At 59.2% G+C, this 10,548-nt stretch overlaps 1 protein-coding gene across 1 annotated transcript in view; it reads right to left on the reverse strand.

The window, feature by feature from the left end:
• Positions 1-409: 409 nt before the first annotated feature.
• The window catches only part of AGAP3 (ArfGAP with GTPase domain, ankyrin repeat and PH domain 3), a 92,928-nt gene continuing 82,789 nt past the window's right edge, over positions 410-10,548 (reverse strand). The window contains exons 13-17 of the mRNA XM_026843832.1: positions 4,636-4,790; positions 4,012-4,102; positions 3,033-3,255; positions 1,862-2,117; positions 410-1,653 (exon numbers count right to left, since the gene is read on the reverse strand). Of these exons, the coding sequence (XP_026699633.1) occupies positions 1,426-1,653; positions 1,862-2,117; positions 3,033-3,255; positions 4,012-4,102; positions 4,636-4,790 (953 nt within the window). The 3' untranslated portion in view covers positions 410-1,425. The remainder of the gene's footprint in view (positions 1,654-1,861; positions 2,118-3,032; positions 3,256-4,011; positions 4,103-4,635; positions 4,791-10,548) is intronic.

The following is a 10,548-nucleotide window of genomic DNA, read 5'->3' on the forward strand; positions in this document are numbered from 1 at the left end:
GCCCAGGCTCCTGGACTGTGGAACAGCCCACAGTTCCCTGCCCATCTCTGCCTCCCCCCAGCTTCAAACTCTGTATTTTGCACAGGGCCCCAGCACTTCTGACCCGGCATGTCCCCTGCCCAGCAAACGCCTCTGCTGTGCCCCTCTCCGATCCCACCAGAGCCGTGCGTCCCCTGGGGCCGTGTCCCCGCTTCGTCCCCCAGCGCCCGGGATTGTCACATCTCCCCTCCCTATCCCGGCACTCTGCCCCCACCACTAAGGGGCCCAGTTCAGCACAGGGCCGCTGTTATCAGCTCCCCAGCTGCAGGAGAAAGGGCTGAACGTTTGTCAGGCTGGGATGGAAGAGCCACCAGCCCTCACAGAGCAGGCAAGAAGTTGGGGGCCCAAAAGGCAGCAGAGAGAAAAGCTGTCCTGGCAGGAGGTGGGTTGCTTTATTGGCCTTTATCTCCTTGGCTGCAGATTAACACACACAGGGCAACTCATGGCAAAGAAACAGTATATACAGAGTGTCCATATAAATATTTCCAATGTACATTTTATACACAAGTGACAGAGACGTTCCACAGCAGCGTCCAAAGCCTCGGGGTTCCAGTGCTCAGCTGCAGGCTTGGCCTAAAACCGAAGGGAGACGCTGGCCTCCTCTCTCCTCTCGCTCAGCCGGAGACCAGCCCCGCCTGGGCAGCAGCGGGAGCCAGCGGGGATGCGCTGATGGAGACACTGTGTATGGCTTTGGGGCTTGAACCTGGAAGGACAGTGACTCTACAGACAGACAGACATAGCTGGGGATCCCGGGGTGACCCTCCTCTTCCTCCTCTAGGTCACCGGGGAGGCTGGAGAGGTCCGGGGACTACATGGGAGAGGAGCTCCCTTTGCATCAGCATGTGGGGAGCAGTACCAGCGAGCAGATCCCTCCCTGCACCAGCCCGAAGCAGAGAGGTTCTCCACGCAGCTCCTGCTGCCCCCCGCCTCCCCACTGCACCAGGGGTGCATAGCAAGGCCGAACGGGATGTAGGGGCAGGAGGGAAGCGCCCAAACTGCAGCCATCGCCCTCCCCAGTCCTGGCTGCAGGGGAGGGCCACACACCCAAACTGCCCCCAGCCCCTGTATTATCTACATGTGTGTGTGGTGGGGGCCACAGAGAAACTGCCTCTCCTCCTCCTGTACCGGTCATGAGAACGGGGTGTACTGGAGCCCCCCCCCATCCCAGTGACTATGAGGGAGCCCTTTGGCAAGCCAACAGCGCGGGGTCTGTGCAGCCCACGCTCCAGCTGCGTGGGGTGAGTCCGCAGGAACCGGCTGCTGGCTCCCCGGCCTCCTCCCGGCCAGAACAGGGGTGCTGCGGGGTGGGGGGGCTGTTCTCAGACCCGCTCCTGTGGCCCCGGTCCCCCAGCAGACCTTGAAGGCGGCCACGCGGTGAGCAGAGGGCTAGACAGCGCCGGGGCTGGGGCCGAGCTCAGCCGGCACCGCGGTGCAGGCGTTGTTGTTGGCGTTGGTGTTGCGGCGGGGCAGGCTGGGGGTCAGCGTGGTGACGGCGCTGTCGCTGGGACACCCATGCTGCAGCAGGATGTCAATGCACTCCTGGCTGCCGGCTCGCCGGGCGTAGGCCAGTGGGGTCAGGCCCCGAGCGTCCCGGCTCTTCACGTCCACCCCGTACTGCGCAGGAGAGAAAGCAGACAGTCAGCGGGCACCGGGGTTTTGCAGCACTGGGGCGGGCACTGGAGGGAAAGGGGAAGGCAGGCAGGGCAGTGCCAGGAGGCACGGTGTGGGGGTGGAAGCCAGCAAGAGGATGATGAGGGGTGTCCCCAGACCTGGGAGCAGGGAGCTGCTGCAGCAGGGAAGCACCAGGGGCGTCCTGTCTTACCCAGATGAGCAGCTGTGTGAAGACGACGTTGGCCATAGCGCAGGAGAGATGCAGTGCCGTGCGTCCGTCTCCATCCCCATAGGTTTCGTTCACCTCCTCCTTGGTGCCGTGGGCCAAAAGCGTCACCACGAGGCGCAGGTCATCCTCCACCACAGCCCGAAGCAGCTGCTGCCCCAGCGGGATGTCCGACTGTGGCAGTGGAGCCAGGAAGAGCTTCTGCTCGTACTTGGCCCGGATCCAGCGCTCCTTCTCCTCCCTGCCAGACAGGGACACTGTCACTGTCACGGGTGGGCTAACCTGTCTGCACCCCCGCAGCCAGCGGGCCCCACTCCAGACACCCCCGCCGCGGGCATGGCTGGCACTGGGACTCTCACCCCACTTCGGACACATCACTGTCTCACTGCACCTTCCTACAGCTCCCTCCGTACGCTGCATGTCCATCACCGTGCAGAGGGACACCTGCACTTCTACCCCAGTGCCCCTGCCCGTTACGTGGGCAGCGCGTTATGGGGACTGGTTCTGTCCCGTGCTGGTGTGCGGGCCATGGCCAGCGGCAAGAAAAGGTCAGCTGCCGCACACGACAGCCCGGCGGTGCCACGGGAGGCACGTTATCGCTGCTGCCGTCTCGCCTGGCGCAAACAAAAGGCTGCGGTAGCGTGGGTCCCGCCTGGGGCTGCGGGGCCGGGCGGATCGATGCGCGCCGTGCCGCCGCTATCTGCTGCCATTCTATCCATCTGCATCTGGCGGGCGGCCATCAATGCCCCGCGCGGAGCATGCTCACTCCCGCCGCCCCCTGACCCGCTCTTATCCGTTGATAAGCTGCAGAATGGGCTCTTGTTGGGATGAGTGACAGGAGAATCGCTCCGATAGGGACAGACAAGGGCCTGAAAGGGACGCACCCTTGAGACCCGCACCACCACGCTGCCAAGCCAGCTCTGTTAACCCCTTCTGCTTCGCAGCTAGCTGCAGCTCTGGCAGTCACCGTGTGGCCCCGTCAGCCCACCAGCACCTCCAGTGCCTGGGGAGCAGGCAGGACCACCAATGCTGGCGTACCTCGAAGTCTCCTGCCCACCTCTCTGACTGGATGGCTTCTCCCAACCTCCTGTGGTGCCCTCAAGCCTCCTGGCACAGTTGTCTGAGAAGCATCTCTGCAGTTCCCCACCTCCCTTACCGACTGCTCTCAGGGGTGGGCTTGGGGTAGCCTTCCACCGCTCCTTCCCAAACGGCGTTGGCCAGGGCGTTGCCGATGGCTGTCATGACCATGAGAAGCTCACTGGGCCAGTCGTCCAGGTCCAAGGAGCGCACGCGGGACAGGTGGGTGCCCAGGTTGCGATGGATCCCAGAGCACTCGATGCACATGAGGGCGCCCAGGTTCAGACTTGCCCAGTCCGGATCTGAGGGTAGCAAGAGCAGTGGGGGAGTTAATAACCAGCATTGACTCACCAGTATGTCTCCTATGATCCAAGAGACACATATTTGCAGGCACCTGCCCAGCATATCCCTTCCAAGGGACCAGCCCATACCTGAAAAGCAGGTCCACTGAAGGAGAGGACAAGACAGCCCTACAGAGTCAGGCTCAGAATCACAGAATGATCTTGGTTGGAAAAGACCTTGAGGATCATCCAGTCCAACCATGAACCTCACAGGGACTCAATTCCACCAGATCCCTCAGCGCTGGGTCAACCCAACTCTTAAACCCCTCCAGGGATGGGGACTCCACCCCTGCCCTAGGCAGCCCATTCCAACGCCCAACAACTCCTTCTGCAAAGAAATGCTTCCTAAGAGCCAGTCTAACCCTGCCCTGGTGCAGCTTGAGACCGTTCCCTCTTGTCCTGTTGCTTGTTCCTTGGTTCAAGACACTCATCCCCAGCTCTCTGCACCCTCCTTTCAGGGAGCTGTAGAGGGCGATGAGGTCTCCCCTCAGCCTCCTCTTCTCCAGACCAAACCCCCCAGTTCCCTCAGCCGCTCCCCATCAGACCTGTGCTCCAGACCCTGCACCAGCTCCGTTGCCCTTCTCTGGACATGCTCGAGTCATTCAATGTCCTTTTTGTAGTGAGGGCTCGTTGGGGTAAAAGAGGAGGTGGTTGGGGTGGGGTCCCCATCCCTGCCCCATGTGAGCAGCCCCCACCTCCCAGGGTAGTATTTCTTACTTGGTGCGTCGCAGTCCACGCAGAAGCTGTTCCCACGTGCGGTGCGGACGGCCTGCATGGCCTGTGCATCGCTCTGGCTGCCCAGCCGAGCCTGAAACAAAATGCACAGCAACCCTGTTTACCCGAGGCCAATGGCTACGCCCTGCAGCCTCTCGTCACCTCCCCAGGAGCTCGTCGGGGAGCTGCCAGCACCTTGCTGCGGTGGGAGCAGGCACCCTGCGGGCTCTGCTGCGGGAGGGGTGTCCAGCGCAGGGCTCAGAGGACAGGGACTGGAGGGAACACAGATTTGTAGCCAGGTGTGTGCCAGAGGAGCAGGGGCTGGGTGGCCAGAAGGGCAGAGCTGTCCTAGGAGAGAGTGGACAGTGCAGGATCCAGCCCTGGCAGGACGCAGGGAGCTCAACGGGGCCAGAGCCAGATTAGGGAGAGAAGAGGGAGCTCAGAGAGGTGACAGGAAATTTGGAGGGGAGCATCATAGTCCTAGGGACAAGATTCAACCCACTGGGAGTAGAGGGATCAGGACAGGATCCAGCCTGGGACAGGGACAGACACAGCAAAGCAGATGTCAGAGAGGAGGGGACAAAGCAGCGCTCAGCTGAGGCTTTTTACCTTATTCTTTCTTCTTACCTTATTCTTGCTGCTCTCACAGCCCTGCAGGCTGGCCAGGATCTGGCTCTCAATGGCCTGGACCCAAAGCTCTCGTTCCTCTGACGTTGAGGCCTCAAAAAGCCACGTCTGGCCCGTCAGGGACACAATAATGAACTCAAACGGCTCATCTGGTTCTGGAAAAGAAAGGTGTGCCATGACACAGGTCAGGGAGGGAGGGGACCTGCCAGCCTCGCAAGGTGTGAGCACATGGACGGATCCCTGTGGGCCACGGCTGTGCCCACGCACAGGCAGATCGCTGGCAGCAGCAGCAGTCCCTGGGAGGCTAGGACAGTTAAGTGCAGGCAGAGAGTGCCTGCAGGAAGGAACCAGAGCTCTGCTCGCACAGCACCCTGTGCCCCAGCTCCCTTTGGCACACGAACATCCGCAGCCTCGCTCCCTCATCATCCTGGGCTGGCAAACCCAGGAGGCTGCAGAAAGCTACTTGTGCCCTGCATGTCCCACCCCCAGAGAAAGCTGCTGATCTCTTGAGCAGTGAAATCAGCTCCTCCACAGAGCTGGTGCCCCTGAACATCCCCATCACCCCCCGCCAAGGGCCCACAGAGTGCTTGGTGCCTGATGATGAGTGGCTTTAGGGGGACACGGCCCTGCATGCTGGACCAGGAGATGCAAGAAGGGTCCTTGCAGTGGGTGAAAGGCAGCTCTCGACAGTCCTGTGCATTGAGAAGGGCCATCACCACCAACTGAGGAGCGCAGAAAGGCAGAGATCCCACGTGGGAAGCCCTTGGTGCCTGGGAACTCCATGGACCCACACGGCCACTGTTTTCCCATGGAGAAGCATGAAGTCACAGACATCCAGGCAGGAGCCACAGGGAGGCAAAGAGGGATGCTGTTCTCAGCTCTGGCACATCTCTATGCCCTGCTAGGCAGGCAGCCTCCAGCTCCCAAACCCGGGAAGCTGGTGGCCATGGGGCTGCTCTGCACACCACTGGGATCTTGCTCCCTGCAAGCAACCCCGGAAGATACAGCCTCAATATTAAAGCACTTCTCTGGCTGTGAAACGTGTGGGGACAAATTCCTGACTTGCTGCCTTCAGGGAAGATAATTCTGGGGAGCCCCAAGCGTTGCTCAGGCACTTCGAGACTGGGATGGAAGCATAAGCATCCCTACAAACACAGGCTGCCTGGTGGGTTTCCAGGGTTTCCAGTCAGAGCACAGCGCTGGGTGTGGAACCAGCAGCAGAGAGATGGGGGACAGTGAAAACATGGGAAAGCACCTCAGGCCTGCCCCCCGGGGCTCAGAAAACAGCCCCAAAACAACCAAGAGCCAGCTGAAAACATGTGGTCTCCCCCTGATTACTGTTGCACCCTCCCGGTCTGGGCTGCTGGGGCCAAGCTCTGCCCTACCAGCCCACACCATGGGCTGCACCGAGCGGGCACACGGGCCTCGGATTTATCTGGGGTGCCCCGTCTCAGCTTTGCACCCAAGCACCAGCATTTACCTTTTATTGCCAACTTCAGTAGTTAGTGCAGTAAATGACTTAACTAAGCGGGGCCTGAATGGAATGACTAATAAACGTTATGTCACAGCACACGCTTCAGCTCATAGCAAAATGATTTGTAATTACCTAATTAGCGTTATGCAAATAACACCCTCATCTCCATAATGTGCCTTCCCAGCTCTCTATTAAAAGCAGGGAGTCAACTGCACAGCTCCAGAGACAGCAAGGAGGCTGAGGGGCCCAGAGTGGTCTGCAGCAAGGCAGAGCTGTGCTGGCCTGCAGCCTGGCAGAGTCCGTGCCTGCCAGGGCAGCTGCGGGGAGGTGAGCGGAGGGGGTCCTGGGGGGTTCCTCTCCTCCGCCCAACTCCCCTCTGTGAGCTGTGGCCAGAGGAGTCTCTCACTGTGGAGGGAAGCAGCAGGAGGGCAATGATTGAGGAACCTGCTGCAGCCCGCAGCACCCCAGCAGAGCTAATGAATGGGTGTGGAGGCCACCAGCTGGGTCCCACCGAGGGCATGGCCAACCTCAGCTGCTGCTGGGCCCCTCCCGGCACCACCCAAGCAAGGCTGAGTCCACAGACGCTCTCAGAAAATGGGTGCAGCCATGGGAAGTCTCCTTGAGGAACAAGAGCTCCGATGGGGGTGGCAGGAGAGCACAGCCTTTCCTCTTTGAAGTGCTCTTTTCCAGGCTCTCGCTTCCTTCGCAGGCACCACCACCTGCATTAACAAATACCGGGCATGGCACCCAACTCTCTATCTCTTTCTGTCATGCACAGCTGCTTACCCCAGAACAACCTGAGGGTAAAACACCCTCCTGCTACTGTGCCATGGTGGTGAGCATCAAGCTACTCACGCAGTAGGCTCAGGATCTTGCATTTCAGTGGGGTTAAAAGTGTGAGTGACATCTGGTTGGAAAGATGCCTCCCTTTACCACTGCTGAGAGCACTCCAAGGTGTGTCCTGCACAGATCCCAGCAGCAGCCGTGGGGGCTCGGAGATCATCAGTGCTGATGAAAGGGACTGGTGTGGGAATGCAAGGCTTGGTCTCCACACCAGAAGACATTTGGGGGGACCGAATGACTCCACAATGAAGGGCTCTCCAGGTCAAGTGCCATCTGCCTGGCCTTTCCCAGATAGGAAGGGTAGGCTGTTCCACTCATTTCACCCTAGAATCGACTTGGGACTCCTCTGGTGGAAGATGCCTCTCTCCTGCTGTGAATGAGAAACTGGGGCATCAGGAGGAGGACTAGACTGCAGTGCTGGCCAGTCAGTCACACTGTTGGGCTCTCTGTGACGCACTTGTCTAACTGGGACACTGAGCTTGCCCAGCACTTTGCCCTTTCCTCCAGCTCTAAGCCAGAGAAGAGACCCCACAGGCCGTGCTCTGGGGAGCTCCTTCACAGAATCACCTTGGTTGGAAAAGACCTTGGAGATCATTCAGTCCAACGATTAAACTCACCCTGACTGTTCCCAACTCCACCAGATCCCTCAGCGCTGGGTCAACCTGACTCTTAAACCCCTCCAGCGATGGGGACTCTACCCCTGACCAGGGCAGGGGAAGGCATGTGTCTCCTACCCTAAGGACGTTTGCTGTGGAGGCTCCAAAGACACCAAGTCCCAGTTCAGAAACAAGATTTGTGGAAAAACTATAGCTGCTAACTTCTGAATACTGGGAGAAGAAATAACCAGACAACAGCCAGGCTAATAGCCACTGTCTCCTGGACTAGCTAGCACCGTCCTCTTTGTGAGCACCACCATGACCCGGACACAAGCAGGAAGCACCCAACCACTGGGCAATGTGGGAACCTTCCACCGCGGTGTTCAGCTGGATCTGCTGAGCCCCTGCTCAGCTCCAGTCCACTCACGAGCAAGCAGCTGCCCCCACCACTTCCACCGACCCAGCCTGCGACTGGGATCTGCAGGCCAGGGACTCGGGTGCTCCAGTCATTCTGAGAGATCGTTCCTTCTACCTCTGCAGAAGGCTACAACAGAGTGAAGGCCTGTCCACTCATTGCTGCCCAGGGCAAAGCATTAATACCCAGGAAGAAAAGTGGCATTTCTTCCTGGGGGGCAGTGACCACTTGAGAGAGGGTCTGCAGTTCCCAGATCTCAGATCAGTCCACACTGTTGGAGCAGCAATCAACAAAGCCACTCCTGGGGCACCCTGATGTATCACAACCAGCCCGATTTTCCTTAAATCTCTCCCATCCTTGGTCTGAGCCACCTGTGGCTGCTGCCAGTGCGTTGCAGAGCCCAGGCCAGCTGCTTGGAGCTGGGAAGTACTGGATCCACTTCAAGTGCTCCCTGCTGTCACTGAAACAGTAGCAAGCAGGTCGGCACAGTCCCTGGGACAAAGTGAGAATTCCTACCACTGGCTCACAGGACTCCATCATCCTTGTTCCTTTCTCTCATTTGCTCAGTCCCTCCCCACCAAACACAGAGGCAGGAATCCCAGCCCAAGCCTTCCTGCACCATTTCCCAGCAGAACTGAGGTGCCAAACACCCCTCCCAGGTTCCCAGGCAAGGCTTGCTGCCGCTCTGGGGCACAGCCCCTCTGCCTCAGGTGCTGTGCTGGGGCGGAGGGACCACATGTCCCCCAGTCATCTGCTCAGGACACTCACAGAGGAGCGGCAGGTTGGGCTGCTCACACCCAATCACGTGCAAACAGCGAGATTTCAGGGGCTCTGACCCCACTCGGAAAGACTTTCCAACCGTCACAATACGGGGGCATCCCGGAGCTGCCGGGTGCCAGGTCTGGCAGCTGTCCCAGTCAGACCAAAGCCCCAGCACCAGCTTCACAAGCTGCAGGACCTCCATTCCCCTTCCTCCTTTGTGCCTCACGGATTCCAGCTTTACCCCGAACAAAGGGCCTGTTGCTCTCCACAGAGCCCGGGAAGAGCTAACAAAGGACGACAGCTTTTCTTCCACACTAAGGCTTCTTTTGCAAGCAAAATCACTACCTCTCTTTCCCTGTGGCAACACAGGACGGCACAGCAAGGCCAGACCTCTTTGGAGGCTTGAGCGCGGCGTGGCTACGGCAGGAGAGTAGGGAGCTGCGGGATCACACCCACGGATTTGCAGGCAGAGCTCAGCAGAGCTGGGAGGGGAATCGAGGATGCGGAGCAGCTTTGAACAGTGTGCACACTCAGCTTCTTGGACGGTTTGGGATGAGTTCCTGAGCTCCCTGGGGAGTCTGTACCAGTTGCATCAGACTCAAGTCATAGTTTTAAGGAAAGTACGGGGCTTTCCCTGATTCTTCTGAGGGAGGCACAGATTTCTGATGTGGCAGAGGCATTTCTGGCCAGATGAAAGGGTAGCCCCAAGTAGATAACAGAGGCAGAAGGGTTTGGACTACCTCTGTTGAAGCAGACTGGGCAGAACACCCTTCCCTGCACCACACACAGGGCACGGGCTTCTTCCCGGTGGTCAGGGTGGCCAGAGGAGCCCCAGAGCTCACCAGCTCAGACTCAAAAGGGCCAAGATCCCAGAGGAAGCCTCTCCTACAGGAGTGGGGAGCCCTTTCCAGCCGCTTTGAGGTAGAGGGTCTGTCCCAGGACCAGGAGGCAGAGCTCATCTCCCTGGCCCTGCAGCTGCCTGCAGGCACGCTGGTGGGAGTCCATTATACCAGCTCCATTAGAATTAGTGGGCAGTGGAAATGAACGTGCTTGTCTCTCTCTCTCTTGATGATTTTTTGATGATGTTTTAAAGACTGAGCTCCGTGAAGAGTTGCTGAGCAGAGTTCGGTGTGAGCTGGCTCTGCTAATGGGCGTTAACCCTATGACCCAGCTCCAACGCCGCCCAGCAATGAGCGCTCCAAATGAGAGCAAAATTACCAAGGGCACTGCACAGCAGCCAGGCCAGGCCAGGCCGGGGCCGTGTGGCACCCAGACCTGGCTATCCACTGGGCTATCACGCTGAGCAGGCTTGAGGATTTCTGTGGCCACCACACTGAAGTGATGGGCCTTCATGGAGTTAGGGGGAGGCCAAGAGCCCCCACTGCTAACAAGCCAGCCTCAGGAGGAAGCATCTCCTGAGGGCCAGGAGATGACTGCCACATGCCTGGGAAGATGTGGGGCAATGGAGACGTGCTGTATGCACTGCCAGGAAGCAGCACAAAGTGAAAGGGCAAGCGTAAGGCAAGAGTCCCACTGAGAAGCCAAGGTGGGACAGAGCTCTGCTGCCCAAAGCTGCCCCAGAGCTGAGATGCCCAGCAGGTTGGTGGATCTGTCACTGTCACCTGCGGCAGCAGCAGGGGATGCTGGAGAGGAGAAGCAGCACGGGGAGGAAGGGAGGCAGTGATGCTCTTATAGCTTGTGCAAAGGCCCTTCTCTCTGCTCTCAGCAGGAGGAAACACAGCTTGGGGCAGAAGTGGTATGTCGGGGTGGCTAAAATCACCTTAGCTCCAGCACATGGCTGGGTGCAGGGGTCTGTCCTGCTC

Source organism: Athene cunicularia (genome assembly GCF_003259725.1).
Source record: "Athene cunicularia isolate RWA chromosome 2 unlocalized genomic scaffold, athCun1 chr2_part2, whole genome shotgun sequence".
Taxonomy (NCBI): Eukaryota; Metazoa; Chordata; class Aves; order Strigiformes; family Strigidae; genus Athene; species Athene cunicularia.